The sequence below is a fragment of the Mercenaria mercenaria genome, chromosome 13, assembly GCF_021730395.1.
Source record: "Mercenaria mercenaria strain notata chromosome 13, MADL_Memer_1, whole genome shotgun sequence".
In the NCBI taxonomy this organism is placed as follows: Eukaryota; Metazoa; Mollusca; class Bivalvia; order Venerida; family Veneridae; genus Mercenaria; species Mercenaria mercenaria.
The window spans coordinates 48152948-48175454 of NC_069373.1; the positions used below are offsets into that span (position 1 = coordinate 48152948).

At 37.9% G+C, this 22507-nt stretch overlaps 1 protein-coding gene across 2 annotated transcripts in view; it reads right to left on the reverse strand.

Annotated features, from left to right (window-relative positions):
* Nucleotides 1-22507, reverse strand: part of LOC123529225 (uncharacterized) — a 108163-nt gene that overhangs the window by 39173 nt on the left and 46483 nt on the right. For both annotated transcript variants that reach the window (XR_008366767.1, XM_053521744.1), the window contains exons 10-13: nucleotides 19210-19311; nucleotides 15200-15283; nucleotides 14337-14487; nucleotides 3536-3626 (exon numbers count right to left, since the gene is read on the reverse strand). Coding sequence is in view for 1 of the 2 variants with exons in the window: in XM_053521744.1 (XP_053377719.1) it covers nucleotides 3536-3626; nucleotides 14337-14487; nucleotides 15200-15283; nucleotides 19210-19311 (428 nt within the window). In the remaining variant the exon portion in view is untranslated. The remainder of the gene's footprint in view (nucleotides 1-3535; nucleotides 3627-14336; nucleotides 14488-15199; nucleotides 15284-19209; nucleotides 19312-22507) is intronic.

The following is a 22507-nucleotide window of genomic DNA, read 5'->3' on the forward strand; positions in this document are numbered from 1 at the left end:
TGAAAAATATGGCCTCTAGGGAAGTCACAAGGATTTTCTATTTTTAGATCTACTGACCTAGTTTTGGATCGTACGTGACCCAGTTTCAAAAGTGACCAAGATATCATCAAGATGAATATTCTGACCAATTTTCATGAAGATCCATTGAAAAATATGGCCTCTAGGGAGGTCACAAGGTTTTTCTATTTTTAGATCTACTGACCTAGTTTTTGACTTCAAGTGACCCAGTTTCAACCTTGACTTAGATATCATCAAGATGAACATTCTGACCAACTTTCTTAAATATCCCATGAAAAATGTGACCTCTAGAGTGGTCACAAGCAAAAGTTTACGGACTCATGCATGGATGGACAGACAGACGGACGCCAAGCACACGTGACCCACTTTCAAACTTCACCTAGATATCATCAAGGTGAACATTCTGACCAATTTTCATGAAGATCCATTGAAAAATATGGACTCTAGAAAGGTCACAAGGTTTTTCTATTATTTGACCTACTGACCTAGTTTTTGATGGCACGTGACCCACTTTCAAACTTGACCTAGATATCATCAAGGTGAACATTCAGACCAACTTTCATGAAGATCCATTGAACAAGAGCTGTCTCCATAGGATGACACATGCCCCCGATGGCACTTTGAATGAATAGTTATGGCCAATGTTAGAGTTTAGGACCTTTGACCTACGGACCTGGGTCTTGCGCGCGACACGTCGTCTTACTGTGGTACACATCCATGCCCAATATTTTTAAAATCCAAGCATGAATGACAAAGATATGGACCGGACACGCCCATCAATGCACTATGTTGAAATATGACCTTTAACGTCTAAGTGTGACCTTGACCTTTGAGCTAGGGACCTGGGTCTTGCGCATGACACGTCGTCTTACTGTGGTACACATTTATGCCAAGTTATTTGAAAATCCATCCATGGATGACAAAGATATGGACCGGACACGAATGCACTATCATGAAAAATGACCTTTAACGTCTAAGTGTGACCTTGACCTTTGAGCTACAGACCTGGGTCTTGCACGCGACATGTCGTCTTACTGTGGTACACATTCATGCCAAGTTATTTGAAAATCCATCCATGGATGACAAAGATATGGACCGGACACGCCCAACTATCATGAAAAATGACCTTTAACGTCTAAGTGTGACCTTGACCTTTGAGCTACGGACCTGGGTCTTTCGCGCAACACGTCGTCTTACTGTGGTACACATTCATGCCAAGTTATTTGAAAATCCATCCATCGATGACAAAGATATGGACCGGACACGAAAATTGCGGACAGACTGACAGACCGACAGACTGACAGACGGTTCAAAAACTATATGCCTCCCTTCGGGGGCATAAAAATATGGCCTCTAGAGAGGTCACAAGGATTTTCTATTTTTAGAACTACTGATCTAGTTTTTGACCGCACGTGACCCAGTTTTGAACTTGACCTAGATATCATCAAAGAAACATTCTGACCAATTGTCATGAATCTCCAATGAACAAGAGCTGTCTCCATAGGATGACATATGCCCCCGATGGCACTTTGAATGAGTAGTTATGGCCGAAGTTAGAGTTTAGGACCTTTGACCTACGGAGCTGGGTCTTGCGCGCGACACATCGTCTTACTGAGTCACACATTCATGCGTAGTTATTTTAAAATCCATGCATGAATGACAAAGATATGGACCGGACACGCCCATCAATGCACTATCATGAAAAATGACCTTTAACGTCTAAGTGTGACCTTGACCTTTGAGCTACGGACCTGGGTCTTGCGCGCGACACGTCGTCTTACTGTGGTACACATTCATGCCAAGTTATTTAAAAATCCATCCATCGATGACAAAGATATGGACCGGACACGCCCATCAATGCACTATCCTTTAATGTCTAAGTGTGACCTTGATCTTTCAGCTACGGACCTGGGTCTTGCGCGCGACACGTCGTCTTACTGTGGTACACATTCATGCCAAGTTATTTGAAAATCCATCCATCGATGACAAAGATATGGACCGGACACGCCCATCAATGCACTATCCTTTAATGTCTAAGTGTGACCTTGACCTTTGAGCTACGGACCTGGGTCTTGCGCGCGACACGTCGTCTTACTGTGGTACACATTCATGCCAAGTTATTTGAAAATCCATCCATAGATGACAAAGATATGGACCGGACACGAAAATTGCGGACAGACTGACAGACCGACAGACGGTTCAAAAACTATATGCCTCCCTTCGGGGGCATAAAAATATGGCCTCTAGGGAGGTCACAAGGTTTTTCTATTTTTAGACCTACTGACCTAGTTTTGGACCGCACATGACCCAGTTTCGAACTTGACCTAGATATCATCAAGATGAACATTCAGACCTACTTCATAAAGATCCCATGAAAAATGTGACCTCTAGAGTGGTCACAAGCAAAAGTTTACGGACGCACGCACGCACGACGGATGCCACGCGATCACAAAAGCTCACCTTGTCACTTTGTGACAGGTGAGCTTACAAATAAAATGTTAATGACGCACCAAAAGAAGTTAATAGAGGGCAAGTTATCCACCCTAGAATTTATTTATTTATTTTGTTGGGTTCAAGTTCACACAGACACAAGTAAAGGTCATAAGGCGACTTTCCAGCTTTGATGGTAGAGGAAGACCCCAGATGCCCCTCAGTGCATTATTTCATCATCACACTGTAACAGAATTCCACTAAGCTGGTGCTTGGGGGCTCGAGGGGTGTTGCACTTTCCATTACCTCTCATGAAAATACTCAATCAAACCGAGTCTGCTATTATTTGGCTCGGTTGCATTCTATGCTTCCAAGGGATCTCTTTAAAGATTTTATAAACTATCACAACAGCAATCTTTAAGTGCTGTGTGGTGGCTGTAAAAAGTCTCCCTGTACTTGGATTCAGTGTGGTTATATTTTCTGGTCCTTTGGGATCATGGAATACACTCATTTTTACGGTAATAGAATTCTGCTTAAGCCGGTGCTAGAGGGCGTGAGGGGTGTTGCACTTTCCATTACCTCTCATGAACAGACTCAATCAAACTGAATCTGCTATTATTTCGCTAGGTTGCATTCTATGCTTCCAAGGGATCTCTTTACAGATTTTATTTCCTCACATAGAGAATTCAATGACCCGAGTGAGGCTCAAACCCACATCCGTGATGGGCAAGTGATTCTGCATCTGTGACCTTTATCACTCAGCCATGGAGTTCCCTTATCCACCAGAAAAAGGAAATGAACAGCAAGTTGTATACCAGAAAAAGGGAATGAAAGGCAAACTGCCCTTAAAAAAGGTAATGAAAAGCAAAATGTCACTAGAGAAATGAACTACCAGGTAAGTTACTCACCAGAGAACGGAAAGGAAACTAGAGAAAGGCAATGAAAGGCAAGTGACACACCAAAGCAACAGAATGAAAGGCAAGTTACACACTAAAGAAAGGAAATGAAAGGCAAGTTATACACCAGTGAAAGGGAATAAAATTCAAGTGACCTACCAGAGATAGGAAATGAAAGGAAAGTTACCCACCAGAGAAAGTTGAAGTTTTTGGTCCGCCAGGAATTATAAGATCTGAGCTTGAACTGTTTCCCTTTTTACACACAAACTTTTTTTCTTCTTTCTGTAAACAAATATCTGAATGTAACAATTTTTAATGTAAGATTTATCATCCATTAAATACAACTCTTTTTATATACATCAAAATTAAAATTTTCAAAATAAAGAAATATTATAAAATACAACAAATTACTTTAGTATGTTTCTTACATAATGTCTGGACTTCAAATCAAAGTTAAAAGATTGTAAATTTATAGACTTCAGTTGAATATAAATGACATCAAAAATCCTTTATATACTGCATCAAGAGGTAATGAACAAGAGGGCCATGATGGCCCTATATCGCTCACCTGTTATCATTGCACTTGAGGACAAGAAGGTCCTCAGAAAAAATATCTAAGTCCTAAGGACAGGAACAACAAAGGAAAGAAATTTAACCAAAAAGAAAAAAAAATCTTACAAGGTACAGATATGTCAAAATACACCAAAAAATTGGAGATACCATCCATGTTGTACCAAAGAAAAGTGGTCTCGGTTTTTCCCTACGGCCAATAATAAACAAGAGGACCATGATGGTCCTGAATCGCTCACCTCTTCCCACATGATCCAGTTTTGAGTATGACGTGGTTTTTTCTATTATTTGACATAGTGACCTAGTTTTTGACCTCATGTGACCCAGTTTTGAACTTGACCTAGATATTATCAAGATAAAAATTCTGACCAATTTTCATGAAGATCCATTGAAAAATATGGTCTCTAGAGAGGTCACAAGGTTTTTCTATTATTTGACCTAGTTTTTTAAGGCATGTGACCCAGTTTCAAACTTGACCTAGATATCATCAAAGTGAACATTCCGACCAATTTTCATGAAGATCCATTCAAGGGTATGGCCTCTAGAGAGGTCACAAGGTTTTTCTATTTCAAGACCTACTGACCTAGTTTTTGATTGCAGTTGACCCAGTTTCAAACTTGACCTAGGTATCATGAAGATAAACATTCAGACCAACTTTCATACAGATCCCATGAAAAATATAGCCTCTAGAGAGGTCACAACGTTTTTTCATTATTTGACCTACTGACCTACTTTTTGATGGCACGTGACCCACTTTCGAACTTGATTTAGATATCATCAAGATGAACATTCTGACCAATTTTTATGGAGATCCATTCACAAGTATGGCCTCTAGAGAGGTCACAAGGTTTTTCTATTTTTAGACCTAATGACCTAGTTTTGGACCGCATATGACCCTGTTTCGAACTTGACCTAGATATCATCAAAATGAACATTCAGACCAACTTTCATGAAGATCCATTGAAAAATATGGCCTTTAGAGAGGTCACAAGGTTTTTCTATTATTTCACCTACTGACCTAGTTTTTGATGGCACGTGACCCACTTTCAAACTTGACTTAGATATCATCAAGGTGAACATTCTGACCAATTTCATGAAGATTTCATGAAATATATGGCCTCTAGAGAGGTCACAAGGTTTTTCTATTTTTAGACCTACTGACCTAGTTTTTGACCGCACTTAACCCAGTTTCGAACTTGACCTAGATATCATCAAGATGAACATTCAGACCAACTTTCATACAGATCCCATGAAAAATACGGCCTTTAGAGAGGTCACAAGGTTTTTCTATTATTTGACCTACTGACCTAGTTTTTTAAAGCACGTGACCTAGTTTGAAACTTCACCTAGATATCATCAAGGTGACCGTTCTGACCAATTTTAATGAAGATCTTGTGAAAAATATGGCCTCTAGAAAGGTCACAACGTTTTTCTATTTTAAGACCTACTGACCTAGTTTTTGACCGCACGTGACCCAGTTTCGAACTTGACCTAGATATCATCAAGATGAACATTCAAACCAACTTTCATAAAGACCTCATCAAAAATATGGCCTTTAGAGAGGTCACAAGGTTTTTCTATTATTTGACCTAATGACCTAGTTTTTGAAGGCACGTGACCCAGTTTTGAATCTGACCTAGATATCATCAAGGTGAAAGTTCTGACCAACTTTCATGAAGATCTTGTGAAATATATGGCCTCTAGAGAGGTCACAAGGTTTTTCTATTTTTAGACCTACTGACCTAGTTTTTGAAGGCACGTGACCCAGTTTCGAACTTGATCTAGACATCATCAAGGTTAACATTCTGACCAATTTTCATGAAGATCCATTGAAAATTATGGCCTCTAGAGAGGTCACAAGGTTTTTCTATTTTTAGACCTACTGACCTAGATTTTGATGGCAAGTCATCCAGTTTCGAACTTGACCTAGAATTTACCAAGATGAACATTCTGACCCATTTTCATAAAGATCCAATGAAAAATGTGACCTCTAGAGATGTCACAAGGAAAAGTTTACGGACGGACGGACGCACGCACGCACGCACGGACACTGCGCGATCACAAAAGTTCACCTTGTCACTTCGTGACAGGTGAGCTAAAAACAGACTTGCAGAGTTAACAAGAGCTGTGAGTTGAGACAGCACACAACTATTTCAATGTTTGACAGTGAAATAGGTCATATCAGAGGCAACTCTAGCTATCCCTGTGGTGTCTACTACCCATGATGCAGATGACAATGTGGGACAAACATTGAGTCAAAAACATTCATTAATAACAGAAATTGCGTGGTGCACAAAATTCTATACATACAAAAAGACATAATTCATGGAATACTTTTGCCACAGTAATGCACCATATACTGTAGGTGATGATATGGGACAGTTAGTTGAAGCTTGAATCAAACCCATCTAGTAATAACCAAGGAAAGAGTGAAAGTGCCTGATACTCAAAGTAACAAGAGGACCATGATGGTCCTGAATCGCTCACCTCTTCCCACATGACCCAGTTTTGAGTATGACGTCCTTTTTTCTATTATTTGACATAGTGACCTAGTTTTTCAGCTCATGTGACCCAGTTTTGAACTTGACCTAGATATTATCAAGATTAAAATTCTGACCAATTTTCATGAAGATCCATTGAAAAATATGGTCTCTAGAGAGGTCACAAGGTTTTTCTATTATTTGACCTATGGACCTAGTTTTCGAAGATACGTGACCCTGTTTTGAAATTTACCTAGATATCATCAAGGTGAACATTCTCACAAATTTTCATGAAGATCTCATGAAAAATATGGCCTTTAGAGAGGTCACAAGGTTTTTCTATTTTTATATCTACTGGCCTAGTTTTTGATCGCACGTGACCCAGTTTTGAAACTGACCTACATATCATCAATGTGAACATTCAGATCAATTTTCATGAAGATCCATTGAAAAATATGGCCTCTAGAGAGGTCAAAAGATTTTAATAATTTTAGACCTACTGACCTAGTTTTTGACCGCAGCTGACCCAGTTTCAAACTTGACCAAGATATCATCAAGATGAACATTCAGATCAACTTTCATACAGATCCCATGAAAGGTATGGCCTCTAAAGAGGTCACAAGGTTTTTTTATTATTTGACCTACTGACCTAGTTTTTTAAGGCACGTGACCCAGTTTCAAACTTGACCTAGATATCATCAAGGTGAACACTCTGACCAATTTTCATGAAGATCCATTCAAGGGTATGGTCTCTAGAGAGGTCACAAGGTTTTTCTATTTCAAGACCTACTGACCTAGTTTTTGATCGCAGTTGACCCAGTTTCAAACTTGACCTATACATCATCAAGATTAACATTCAGACCAACTTTCATACAGATCCCATGAAAAATATGGCCTCTAGAGAGGTCACGTTTTTTCATTATTTGACCTACTGACCTAGTTTTTGAAGGCACGTGACCCACTTTCGAACTTGACCTACATATCATCAAGATGAACATTCTCACCAATTTTTATGGAGATCCATTCATAAGTATGGCCTCTAAAGAGGTCACAAGGTATTTCTATTGTTAGTCCTACTGACCTAGTTTTTGATCGCACATGACCCTGTTTCGAACTTGACCTAGATATCATCAAGATGAACATTCAGACCAACTTTCATACAGATCCCATGAAAAATATGGCCTTTAGAGAGGTCACAAGGTTTTTCTATTATTTGACCTACTGACCTAGTTTTTGATGGCACGTCACCCACTTTCAAACTTGACCTTAATATCATCAAGGTGAACATTCTGACCAATTTTCATGAAGATCTCATGAAATATATGGCCTCTAGAGAGGTCACAAGGTTTTTCTATTTTTAGATCTAGTGACCTAGTTTTTGAAGGCACGTGACCCAGTTTCGAACTTGATCTAGATATCATCAAGGTGAACGTTCTGACCAATTTTCATGAAGATCTTGTGTAATATATGGCCTCTAGAGAGGTCACAAGGTTTTTCTATTTTTAGACCTATTGACCTAGTTTTTGATGGCACGTGACCCAGTTTCGAACTTGACCTAGATATCATCAAGATGAACATTCTGACCAATTTTCATGAAGATTTTGTGAAATATATGGCCTCTAGAGAGGTCACAAGGTTTTTCTATTTTTAGACCTACTGACCTAGTTTTTGATGGCACGTGACCCACTTTCAAACTTGACCTAGATATCATCAAGATGAACATTCTGACCAACTTTCATAAAGATCCCACAAAAAATGTGACCTCTAGAGTGGTCACAAGCAAAAGTTTACGGACGGACGGACTAACGCACGGACGGACGGACGAAGGACGCTGCGTGATCACAAAAGCTCACCTTGTCACTATGTGACAGGTGAGCTAAAAAACATTCAGACCAACTTTCATACAGATCCCATGAAAAATATGGCCTCTAGAGAGGTCACAACGTTTTTTCATTATTTGACCTACTGACCTACTTTTTGAAAGCACATGACCCACTTTCAAACTTGACCTAGATATCATCAAGATGAACACTCAGACCAACTTTCATACAGATCCCATGCAAAATATGGCCTCTAGAGAGGTCACAAGATTTTTCTATTATTTGACCTACTGACCTAGTTTTTGAAGGCACGTGATCCACTTTCGAACTTGACCTAGATATCATCAAGGTGAACATTCTGACCAATTTTCATGAAGATCTCATGAAATATATGGCCTCTAGAGAGGTCACAAGGTTTTTCTATTTTTAGACCTACTGACCTAGTTTTTGACCATACGTGACCCAGTTTCGAACTTTATCTAGATATCATCAAGATGAACATTCAGACCAACTTTCATACAGATCCCATGGAAAATATGGCCTTTAGAGAGGTCACAAGGTTTTTCTATTATTTGACCTACTGACCTAGTTTTTGAAGGCACGTGACCCAGTTTCATACTTGACCTAGATATCATCAAGGTGAACGTTCTGACCAACTTTTATGAAGATCTTATGAAATATATGGCCTCTAGAGAGGTCACAAGGTTTTTCTATTTTTAGACCTTCTGACCTAGTTTTTGATGGCACGTGACCCAGTTTCGAACTTGACCTAGATATCATCAAGGTGAACATTCCGACCAATTTTCATGAAGATCTTGTGAAATATATGGCCTCTAGAGAGGTCACAAGGTTTTTCTATTTTTAGACCTACTGACCTAGTTTTTGATGGCACATGACCCAGTTTCGAACTTGATCTAGATATCATCAAGATGAACATTCTGACCAACTTTCATAAAGATCCCATGAAAAATGTGACCTCTAGAGTGGTCACAAGCAAAAAGTTTACGGACGGACGCACGCACGGACGGACGGACGGACGACGGATGCCGCATGATCACAAAAGCTCACCTTGTCACTTTGTGACAGGTGAGCTAAAAAGAGGGTATAATTCAAGAAATATCAGAGCCTGAGTTATGGACCCTGTGTCATATGATGAAGGAAATAACTTTACATCAGAAGCAAATCCATCCAGATATAACGCAGGAAAAGTGCATCAAAATTTCAACAAGAGCTCAGCAAAGCAGTGCAGTATACACCGAAAATCCTTGGTCAGAGGAGGAATTTAAATGTAAAGAAATTTTGTTTTTGTTGTACCTATGGGAGGGGTATTTAATGTTGCAATGGATGTGATGCTAAAGGTTTTGTGCGGCAGAGGTAATGGAATACTATGGCACAAGAAACTGAAAGCATTTTTTGTTTTTTTTTTTTTTTTTTTTTTTTGTTTGGGGGGGGGGGGGGGGGGGTTTAACCTGTGTTGGGGGTGGGGGAGAGAGTAATGTAGATTGCTGTACTATCCAAATCGCTTCATCACCACATGCACAGGCATAAAATATAAGCGACAGATAGATCTGAACTCAACTTTTGATGATACTGACCTTTGACCTACGGACCAAGTTCATACACTGCACATCAGCTCATAACCACCTACATACATGCAAACTTTGATGTCAATATCTTGAATCGTTATTAAGATATACTCTTGACACAAAATATGACAGATCTGACCTTGCTGTTAACTCGACCTTTGACCTATAGATTTGAATCATAAGATGTTCACATCCTTTCATTGCCACCTGCCTATATGCCAAGTTTACTCTTAAAGGTGGTCAATCACATTTAAGCAAAATTTAGTGACATTTTTACTTTTTGTATATTCTGTTAGAGATTTATTTAAAAAACAAAAATACCCATTACTTAGAGTTAGATCCCTGTTAGAAATGTATACTTTATTGATTTTCATAAAAATTTGTAATTACTCCCCTTTAATATGAAAATATTTAAAATGCTTGGTATTTCTTTTTATTTCCATATAATTCCGAGTTATACATTCGCATTGGATAGATATACCAAATATTTAACAATCTGAATCAAAAGGTGGGTTTTGAAATGCATGTAGCTTCTGAATTTCAATTTTTTCCATTCTATCTTGGTTGCGCAAACAAGACAGGCAAAGGGAGGTAATAATAATTTTTCAAACTTGCATTTCTAATGAATTCAATCTATATATGTAATTGCTAATGCAATTATTTTACGAATATAATACAATATATCAGTTAGTTATACATTTTCTTAGGTAAAGTATGTTTATCACATTTATACTTATGATAAAATAACTCGATCTTGGTTGGGCAACTGCAATAGGAAAACCAATTATTAAAAATATCTCCAGTGAAAACCTAACTTGTATTAAGCAGTTTCAAAACTGACATAGATATCATCAAGGTGAACATTCAGATAAATTTTCATGAAAATCCATTGAAAAATATGGCCTCTAGAGATGTCAAAATGTTTTTTTATTATTTGACCTACTGACCTAGTTTTTTAAGGCACGTGACCTAGTTTCAAACTTGATCTAGATATCATCAAGGTGAACATTCTGACCAATTTTCATGAAGATCCATTCAAGGGTATGGCCTCTAGAGAGGTCACAAGGTTTTTCTATTTCAAGACCTACTGACCTAGTTTTTGATCGCAGTTGACCCAGTTTCAAACTTGACCTATATATCATCAAGATAAACATTCAGACCAACTTTCATACAGATCCCATGAAAAATATGGCCTCTAGAGAGGTCACAACGTTTTTTCACTATTTGACCTACTGACCTACTTTTTGACGGCATGTGACCAACTTTCAAACTTGACTTAGATATCATCAAGATGAACATTAGAGAGGTCACAAGCTTTTTCTATTCTTTGATCTACTGACCTAGTTTTTGAAGGCATGTGACCCAGTTTCTAACTTGACCTAGATATCATCAAGGTGAACGTTCTGACCAATTTTCATGAAGATCTTGTGAAATATATGGCCTCTAGAGAGGTCACAAGGTTTTTCTTTTTTAGACCTACTGACCTAGTTTTTGACCGCACGTGACCCAGTTTCGAACTTGACCTAGATATCATCAAGATGAACATTCAAACCAACTTTCATACAGACCTCATCAAAAATATGGCCTTTAGAGAGGTCACAAGGTTTTTCTATTATTTGACCTAATGACCTAGTTTTTGAAGGCATGGGACCCAGTTTTGAATTTGACCTAGATATCATCAAGGTGAAAGTTCTGACCAACTTTCTTGAAGAACTTGTGAAATATATGGCCTCTAGAGAGGTCACAAGGTTTTTCTATTTTTAGACCTACTGACCTAGATTTTGATGGCAAGTCACCCAGTTTCGAACTTGACCTAGAATTTACCAAGATGAACATTCTGACCCATTTTCATAAAGATCCAATGAAAAATGTGACCTCTAGAGATGTCACAAGGAAAAGTTTACGGACGGACGGACGCACGGAGGGACGCACGGACGACGGACACTGCGCGATCACAAAAGCTCACCTTGTCACTTCCTGACAAGTGAGCTAAAAACAGACTTGCAGAGTTAACAAGAGCTGTGAGTTGAGACAGCACACAACTATTTCAATGTTTGACAGTGAAATAGGTCATATCAGAGGCAACTCTAGCTATCCCTGTGGTGTCTACTACCCATGATGCAGATGACAATGTGGGACAAACATTGAGTCAAAAACATTCAGTAATAACAGAAATTGCGTGGTGCACAAAATTCTATACATATAAAAAGACATAATTCATGGAATACTTTTGCCACAGTAATGCACCATATGCTGTAGGTGATGATATGGGACAGTTAGCTGAAGCTTGAATCAAACCCATCTAGTAATAACCAAGGAAAGAGTGAAAGTGCCTGATACTCAAAGTAAAAAGAGGGTATAATTCAAGAAATATCAGAGCCTGAGTTATGGACCCTTTGTCATATGATGAAGGAAACAACTTTACATCAGAAGCAAATCCATCCAGATATAACGCAGGAAAAGTGCATCAAAATTTCAACAAGAGCTCAGCAAAGCAGTGCAGTATACACCGAAAATCCTTGGTCAGAGGAGGAATTTAAATGTAAAGAAATTTTGTTTTTGTTGTACCTATGGGAGGGGTATTTAATGTTGCAATGGATGTGATGCTAAAGGTTTTGTGCGGCAGAGGTAATGGAATACTATGGCACAAGAAACTGAAAGCATTATTTGTTGTTGTGTTTTTTTGAAAAATATGGCCTCTAGAGAGGTCACAACGTTTTTTCATTATTTGACCTACTGACCTACTTTTTGATGGCACGTGACCCACTTTCGAACTTGACCTAGATATCATCAAGATGAACATTCTGACCAATTTTTATGGAGATCCATTCACAAGTATGGCCTCTAGAGAGGTCACAAGGTTTTTCTATTTTTAGATCTAATGACCTAGTTTTGGACCGCACATGACCCTGTTTCGAACTTGACCTAGATATCATCAAAATGAACATTCAGACCAACTTTCATGAAGATCCATTGAAAAATATGGCCTTTAGAGAGGTCACAAGGTTTTTCTATTATTTGACCTACTGACCTAGTTTTTGATGGCATGTGACCCACTTTCAAACCTGACCTAGATATCATCAAGATGAACATTCATACCAACTTTCATACAGATCCCATGGAAAATATGGCCTCTAGAGATGTCACAAGGTTTTTCTATTATTTCACCTACTGACCTAGTTTTTGATGGCACGTGACCCACTTTCGAACTTGACTTAGATATCATCAAGGTGAACATTCTGACCAATTTCATGAAGATTTCATGAAATATATGGCCTCTAGAGAGGTCACAAGGTTTTTCTATTTTTAGACCTACTGACCTAGTTTTTGACCGCACTTGACCTAGATATCATCAAGATGAACATTCAGACCAACTTTCATACAGATCCCATGAAAAATATGGCCTTTAGAGAGGTCACAAGGTTTTTCTATTATTTGACCTACTGACCTAGTTTTTTAAAGCACGTGACCCAGTTTCAAACTTGACCTAGATATCATCAAGGTGAACGTTCTGACCAATTTTCATGAAGATCTTGTGAAATATATGGCCTCTAGAGAGGTCACAAGGTTTTTCTTTTTTAGACCTACTGACCTAGTTTTTGATGACACGTGACCCAGTTTCGAACTTGACCTAGATATCATCAAGATGAACATTCTGACCAACTTTCATAAAGATCCCACAAAAAATGTGACCTCTAGAGTGGTCACAAGCAAAAGTTTATGGACGCACGCACGGACGACGGACACTGCGTGATCACAAAAGCTCACCTTGTCACTATGTGACAGGTGAGCTAACAAGAGCTGTCACTAAGGTGACAAATGCCCCTGCAGCACCTTGACCTTTGACCTGGTGACCCCTAAGACAATAGTGGTCGTGTAAGTTCGAAGGTCCTGGGTGCAGTGGTTCGCGAGTAAAGTGCCATGCAAAAAGTTAACATTGGCCCGTGACCTTGACCTGATGACCCCTAAGTCAGTAGGGGTCGGGTACTCAATAAGTACTATCAGCATGTGAAGTTTGAAGGTCCTTGGTGCAGTGGTTTGCGAGTAAAGTGCCTTCATGCAAAAAGTTAACATTGGCCCCTGTGACCTTGGCCTTTGACCTGGTGACCCCAAAGTCAGTAGGGTCGTGTACTCAAAAAGTACTATCAGCATGTGAAGTTTGAAGGTCCTTGGTGCAGTGGTTCGTGAGTAAAGTGCCTTCATGCAAAAAGTTAACATTGGCCCCTGTGAACCTGACCTTTGACCTGGTGATTCCAAAGTCAGTAGGGGTCGTGTACTCAATAAGTACCATCAGCATGTGAAGTTTGAAGGTCCTGGGTGCAGTTGTTCGCCTTCAAGCAAAAAGTTAACGTTGTGACAAACGAACGAACTAACGAACGGATGGACAGTTTAAACTAATATGCCTCCCTTCGGGGGCATAAACAAGATATGTGTCCAAATTATCAAATATCACAACTTTATAGAGACAAAACATTTATCAGTATATAACAAACAAATTTCAAAAACAAGCAATACCAATACTAAGAATAAACTTACAGTTTCCTTTTCATAGATGAGCATTTCTTTGGAAAATTCCTTCTCATCTTGACCAGTTCCCATGAAATTTTCTAGAACATCTGCCTGTTTTGCCCTTTCCTTCAGGTCGGGTATTTCATCTGGATGCACCACATATTCTTCATCCTCGGAGCTGAAACAGACACCATGATGAGAATATTTCAGCTCAACTTTTTGAATTAGGTCAGCTAACTGACTACTAGCAAAGCAAGACTTGTTTTTACTTGACTTGTCCAAAACCAAACTAACATTCATAAATATTTAGGTAATTTAGTTTCTGATAGGCTTATTTTTGTTTTGTTCAGTGTGAATTCACACCAACACAATTTCATTTCATGGGGCAACTATCGAGCTTTTGATGGTGTTGGAAGGCCCCTGGTGTATCTCCTGGCAGTAATTCAAGCACAGATGTGCACTGGAGTAGAACCACCGACCTTCTATCGGAAAGATGTACCATGGCTTCCTCACATGAAGAAATTCCACATCACAAGTGAGGTTTCAACCAGTGAGGGGCAAGTGATTTGAAATCAGCAACCTTAACCAGGTCAAAGAAAGCCCGTTAACTAATAAGATAAATGAAAACTTCATGTGTTCTTAGTATGTATTTTTGTGGAGTGACAGAACCTGAAGAAAAGAAGATTTTAAACCAACTCAAATAAGCTGAAACTTCTTTCCATAATCAACTAAACTAAAGTAAGCAAACAAGTAACAAGTACTAGTATAATCCTCTAACAATGTAGCATGTCCAATATTCTCCTAAACTGGATTTTACAGCAATTCAATGCAATAAGGTGAAATATTGCCAAGGAAATTATTTCAATGCTGTAACTGGATTTTGTATTTACCTGGAATATATTTCCCTGGGTGGTGTCCTCTGGATGGCAGACCTTCTGAAGCGGAAGCTTGAAAACCTTCCTCTGTTGCCATAGCTACAATATACAAACAAGGTGGTCATTGCTGGCTATTTCAATCTTTCTTTAGTAAACATTTTGCTTGCTTTCAAGAATAGCCTTTATTTTTACTTAATAAATCTGATATCCAATTATTATGATGTGATAAAAACCAGTCCACCCAGGTGAAAAGTCTATGCTGACTGACAGGTAGTTTCGTAACAAGTAAATGAACATTATTCACACGGCTGAGAATGACTGAAAATTTAATCAGAGTGAGTAAGTCAGAGAAAGACTGTATAGTGAGTGTCAGGTTGAGTTGTCTGTTATTATTTATGCTATATGGTGTTTATGGCTAAACAGGAAGAGAACATTTTGCACTTTATACATGGCTTTTGTAATAGTGACCTTGATTGGAAGATGGTCTTTAGCACGGGCCTGACACTTTATAAAATGACCTAAATGAATATAACTGAATATAATTTAACAGTATTATACAAACAAGAGCCATGTTAGACATGGCCAATCCCCCCGCTGGGCATATTATAATTGAAGGCTAAAGTTCCTGGTAAGTTTGTGTCTGAAAGTATTTTCTTTTGGGGAGAAGCTTTGAAAAACCGTTTAGTTGTGGTCCACATCACGGGTTTTAAAGATGTGGAGGAAAGAATTATTCAGTGGTGAAGTGGTTTACTGCTAAATTTTATTAATTTTCATGAACAGTATAGCTGTATAATGTTTTTCTATATGGCTACTGTAAAAAGAAGGAATGGAAAGCTAACAGGGAAAAAGAGTGCCAGAATGTCACAATATATGCCCGTCACAGCAAATTTCTTTACTCTAGCAGCTATATTTGAAAATGGAATTTTAATTTTGTGGTTGTTTAGTAATCATTGTAAGTCTTTTGTTTTTCAAGTCAACAAAAAAAACTCCTTACCAGGTAGAGATGTCTTAAAATACACCTAAAATTGGAAAATAACATCCAGGTTGTACCACAGAAAAGTGGTCTTGTTTTTTCCCTGTGGTCAATTATAAAAATGTTACATCATAAGTTATTTATAGTAACAACTAATAGAAGTTAATCTTTAAAAAAAACAAGAGCTGTCGGAGGACAGCAACGCTAGACTATTCAACAGCCTTGTCAATTGAATGAATACAAAAGTTGAAAAAGGGGCATAATTTTGTAAAATGCAAAGTAGAGGTATTGAACCTCTGTACTGCATGTCATATCATGACAGTGAACAAGTGTGTGAAGTTTCAATCAATCCTTTCCAATTTGTGGATACTGAGATACCAGCTTACGTACAAAAACTTAACAAAAAACTGCTAAGTCAAAGGGGCATAATTTTGTAAAAATGCCAAGTAGAGTTATGGGACCTTCACAGTACATGTTAGATCATGACAGTTAACAAGTGTGTGAAGTTTCAATCCATTCCAATTAGTGGATACTGAGATATCAGATTACATACAAAAATTTAACCAAAAACTGCTAAGTCGAAAAAGGGGCATAATTTTGAAAAAAAAAGAGAGTAGAGTTATGGGACTTGCTTAGTGCATGTCAGATCATGATAGTGAACAAGTATGTGAAGTTTCAATCCATTCCCATTAGTAAGTACTGAGATACCAGCTTACATACAAAACCTTAACCAAAAATTTCTAAGTCGAAAAAGGGGCATAATTTTGTAAAAAAGCAAAATAGAGTTATGGAACCTGTGCAATGTAGATCATTTCATCACAGTGAATAAGTGTGTGAAGTTTCAATCCATTCCCACAAGTGGTTACTGAGTTACCAGCTTACATACAAAACCTTAACCAAAAATTTCTAAGTCGAAAAAGGGGCATAATTTTGTAAAAAAGCAAAATAGAGTTATGGAACCTGTGCAATGTAAGTAAGTTTGTCACAGTGAATAAGTGTGTGAAGTTTCAATCCATTCCCACAAGTGGTTACTGAGATACCAGCTTATATACAAAACCTTAACCAAAATCGGGACGCGGACGCGGACGCATGGGCGAGTGCAATAGCTCACTATTCTATGAATAGTCAAGCTAAAAATTGTAAGTCCACACAAAAATCTTTACTAGGTAGAGATTGGTCAAAATACACCTCAAAATTGGATGTAGCATGCATGTTGTACAACTGAAAAGTGGTCTCGATTTTTCCCTACAACTAGTAATGAAAAAGTTACAATAAAAGCTATTTAAAGTAACAACAAAGGGAAGTAATTCTAAAGAAGGGAACTGCGCATGACACTTCGTCTCATGATGGTGTATAATTGTGTATAAAAGTTACATCAAAATCCCCCCATGCATGAAGAAGAAATGCTTCGGACAAAGTCATTCTTGTATCTGACCTTTGGCCTCTAAGTGTGACCTTGACCTTAGACCTAGGGACCTGGATCTTGCGCACGACACTCTGTCTTGCGGTGGTGAACATTTGTGCCAAGTTATATCAAAATCCCTCTATGCATGAAGAAGTGCTCCGGACAAGGTTTTCATTCTTGTATCCTTTGACCTCTAAGTGTGACCTTGACCTTAGAACTAGGGACTTGGTTCTTGTGCACGACACTCCATCTTGTGGTGGTGAACATTTGTGCCAAGATATATCAAAATCCCTCCATGAAGGAAAAAGATATGCTGCAGACATCTTTTTTTTAAGAAAATATGATAAAGGGGAATAACTCAAAAAGTAGGCAAGGTAGAGTTATTGTTCTTGCACACTGCACTTCCTCCTAATGTGTTCTATCAGTGTATTAAGTTCGAAGAAAATCCCTCCAGTACTTTTGGAGTTATGCTCTGGACAATTTTTTTAAAGAAAATATGATAAAGGGGAATAACTCAAAAAATAGGCAGGGTAGAGTTATTGTTCTTGCACACTGCACTTCCTCCCAATGTGTTCTATCAGTGTATGAAGTTTGACGAAAATCCCTTCAGTACTTTTGGAGTTATGCTCCGGACAAAATTTTTTAAGAAAATATGATAAAGGGGAATAACTCAAAAAATAGGCAAGGTAGAGTTATTGTTCTTGCACACTGCACTTCCTCCCAATGTGTTCTATCAGTGTATGAAGTCTGAAGAAAATCCCTCCAGTACTTTTGGAGTTATGCTCCGGACAAAATTGTTTAAGAAAATATGATAAAGGGGAATAACTCAAAAAATAGGCAAGGTGGAGTTATTGTTCTTGCACACTGCACTTCCTCCCAATGTGTTCTATCAGTGTATGAAGTTTGAAGAAAATCCCTCCAGTACTTTTGGAGTTATGCTCCGGACAAAGATCGTTGCGGACGGACGCACGGACGGAGAGCATTTCTAATATCCCCTTCACCATTGGCGGGGGGATAATTATCAGAATTTCAAATCGAAACATATTTCATGTTTTATTGAAAATTTGTTCAGTTTAGCTTTTTGCACAGCACTATTTATTTTTTGTTGAGTTTAACATCACATCAACCATGGTGACTTTCTAGCCGAATATGTCGACTTTAATGAACAAGAGCTGTCACTAATGGTGACCCCCGCAGCGCCTTGACCTTTGACCTGGTGACCCCAAAGTCAGTAGGGGTCGTGTACTCAATAAGTACTATCAGCATGTGAAGTTTGAAGGTCCTGGGTGCAGTGGTTCGTGAATAAAGTGCCTTCATGCAAAAAGTTAACATTGTGACGAACTAACGGACGGACAGTTGAAAACTAATATGCCTCCCTTTGGGGGCATAAAAAGACCTCTGGTACCCGTACGCGCATCGACAGGCATCTGGGTAGAACTACCAACCTTCGCTAATCCAACAGGATAACTTTATTGCATGTAAAAATTCCACACCCCAAGAAAGGTTTCAAACACACATTAGTCAGGGGCAATTCTTCAAGTTAATATTCTCAATCAGACTCTATACAATGTGACATCATACAGGATAATAAGTGAAGTATTTGGTTTAGGCATAACAAGCTATAAACAAAATCATATATAATATTACCTTCTTCTCCCAACTTTATTATAACTCCCCACATTTGCTGGTTTACTGTTGTTCTTTTTAAATGTATTTTCTGTCAAATTCTGCAACAATTCGTTCATATCACTGAAACAGAGAAACTACAGTTAACACTGAAAAATACCACCTACAAATGTGTTTCCTGCATTTAATATCATTCTATTTTACTAATATAATCAAGTTATCAAAAATTATAAGAACACACAAACGAACAGAACAGTGATTAATATAACATGACCTTAAAATAGGAACTTCTATTTGGTAACAGAAGCATGACAATTTTGTTTAACTCCCTGAGGCCGATATAATAATATACATGCTGCGGCGAGATAAGAATTATCACCTGACGTCGAAGAACATTATCTGATCTTATCATAATCACACTCGCTTGCAGTCAATTGAAATCATGCATAAAAATATTATTAGCATTGGTATAAATCAAACTATACTATAAAATCTTCCAAGTTTGAACAAATATTTATATATATCCACTTTCGTCTGTAACTTATATCCAAATAGAATAATAATTTCACTTCGAAACATTCACCATTTTTACACACCTATTGCGTTTAATAAATATTTGAACATTTCCGATTTTATTACTTTTTTCACAAGTAAACACATTAAATTCCAATAAATAGAAATACATTATTAACACAGAGTATTTACATCAGCATTACTCAAAAATAACACCCAATTTTTGAGTGAATAACGATGGTGTATTTTGATGTATAATTAATTTCTAAACATATACACAAACGTTGTGTGACACGCACTGAGACACTTAAGTTGTAATATTGACACCCATCTTTGAAGAATTATTAAATTTACAAAAAGCGTTTATTTACACACATTTTTATGTATGAAACTTGTTTTGCTGTGTTATTTTTATCCATTTGAATTTAATGCGATGTAAGTGTACGAATATTTCAGCTTTCTAAAACTTAACATTTTCCGACCATTCCTTTCTCTGATAATGAAATTTCATCGTCGGAATCATCATCCGAAGGAACTGATACGTCAAAATTAGCATGATAATGAATATTTTCTTCAATGTAAGAAAATCTCTGGCAGCCGACATTATTTTAATCTTTTGAAATACAGTGTACAAAACATAGCGGAGTTCGTCATTTTTATTTTCTTTACCGCATATTTACAAACATTTATTTTAACAAGGAAACTAATTATTAGCATAATTAATAATTATAACATCTAAGAAATAAAAACCAGTATGCAAAATAATTTTGCTTTTATCAGGACTATCAAAAATTAACAAGTACGTGACGCAATCAGCATGATCTCGGAGCCGCGACTATACTCGTCAATTGCCGTCCTAGGGAGTCCTGATAACGCGCTTATAGTCGGATATCGACGCTACAGGGGTAGAAAATATAGCGCCTTTAGTCGCATTTCGGCCCCAAGGAGTTAAAGAAGGTAATCAGGCCAGCAGAAGGCAAAACGTGTATTTCTTATACCTCAAATACTGTTAAGTCATTAATATTTGCGGGGGACTATTTTTTGTGGATTTCATGGCTTAGTCAATCTATGACAGTAGACCAAAATGAACAAGTCAATCTCTCATTCATTATATTTAAATATTGAAATCCACAAATTCATACCCAAATGAAATAGCCATAGTATTTGCTAAAACCATGAAATCTCATTCCCATGAGATTGTATGATTTCTTTGTAACAAAAGACTATTGTAACAAAACAATTTCCTAGCAATTAGTATACTCTACTTGAAGATGATTTAGATATTTTGTATGACATTGTATCATTCTTATTTATTGAGGTCAATATTCATGGACTTCTTGCTTTAGCTAAACCACGATATTAAATCCAAATGGAAAACAAGAGGGCCATGATGGCCCTATATCACTCACCTGAGTAAAGTTGCTTGCTTGAACAAATGTCTTTGCTAAAGCTTCAAAAACAAGAACGTAGGTCAGTAGGTCATATTCATGATCACTGAAAGACAGTTCTTAGATTAGTGTGCAAAACTGCACATGCCATCCAAATTTCAAGGCTGTATCTTAAAAAACAGGGAAGTAGGTCAGTGGGTCAAGGTCACAGTCCCGTGACCCTTATCACTATGGGTCATCAGGTAATTATAATTAAACAGTCTAGGAAATATGATCTGATAATTTCTGAAGTATTTTTTCCTATATAACTAATGTATCAAGTGACCCCTGGGGCGGGGCCTCTTTTCACCCCAGGGGCATCATTCGACAAACTTGTTAGAGACCAACTAGGCAATGATACATAAAAACTTTCAAAGGCATAAGCCTTGAACTTTCAGATAAGAAGATTTTTAAAGTTTTTTCCTATATATAAGTCTATGTAAAACTTCAGACCCCAAGGGCAGGGCCACTTTCACCCCAGGGGCATAATATTTCACCCCAGGGAACAATATTGGTTGTAGTCTACTAGGCAATGCAACATACCAAATATCAAAAGCATCGGCCTTGCAGTTTCAGGCAAGAAGATTTTTAAAGTTTTTTCCTATGTATGTCTATGTAAAACTAGGGAACCCCGTGGCAGGGCCTCCTTTCACCCCGGCGGAATAATATGAACAATCTTGATAGAGTACCACAAAGCATTGCTACATACCAAATATCAAAAGCCTAGGTCTTGTGGTTTCAGACAAGAAGATTTTTAAAGTTTGTTTTCCTATACAAGTCTATATGAACAATGTGACCCCCCTGGGGGGCCATATTTCATCCTAGGTGGATCATTCGAAGAATCTTGGTAAAGGCCCACTATATAATGCTACATAATAAATAACAAGGCCTTAAGCCTTATGGTTTTGGACAAGAAGATTTTCAAAATTTTTCCCTATATATGTCTATATAAACCATGTGACCCCCAGGGCGGGACCATATTTGACCCTAGTGGGATAATTCGAACAATCTTTGTAGGGGCCCACTTGATGATGCTACATACTAAATATCAAAGCCCTAGGCCTTATGGTTTTGGACAAGAAGATTTTCAAAGTTTTTCCCTATATAAGTTTATATAAACCATGTGACCTCCGGGGCAGGGCCATATTTGATCCTAGGGGGATAATCTGAAAAGACTTGGTAGAGACCCACTAGATGATGCTACATACCAAATATCAAAGCCCTAGGTCTTGTGGTTTTGGACAAGAAGATTTTCAAAGTTTTTCCTTTCGGTTGCCATGGCAACCAGAGTTCTGCATGGAATTCAATTCTTTGAAAAATTTTGAAAGAGGACCACCCAAGGATGATTCCTGTGAAGTTTGGTGTAATTCTGCCTAGTG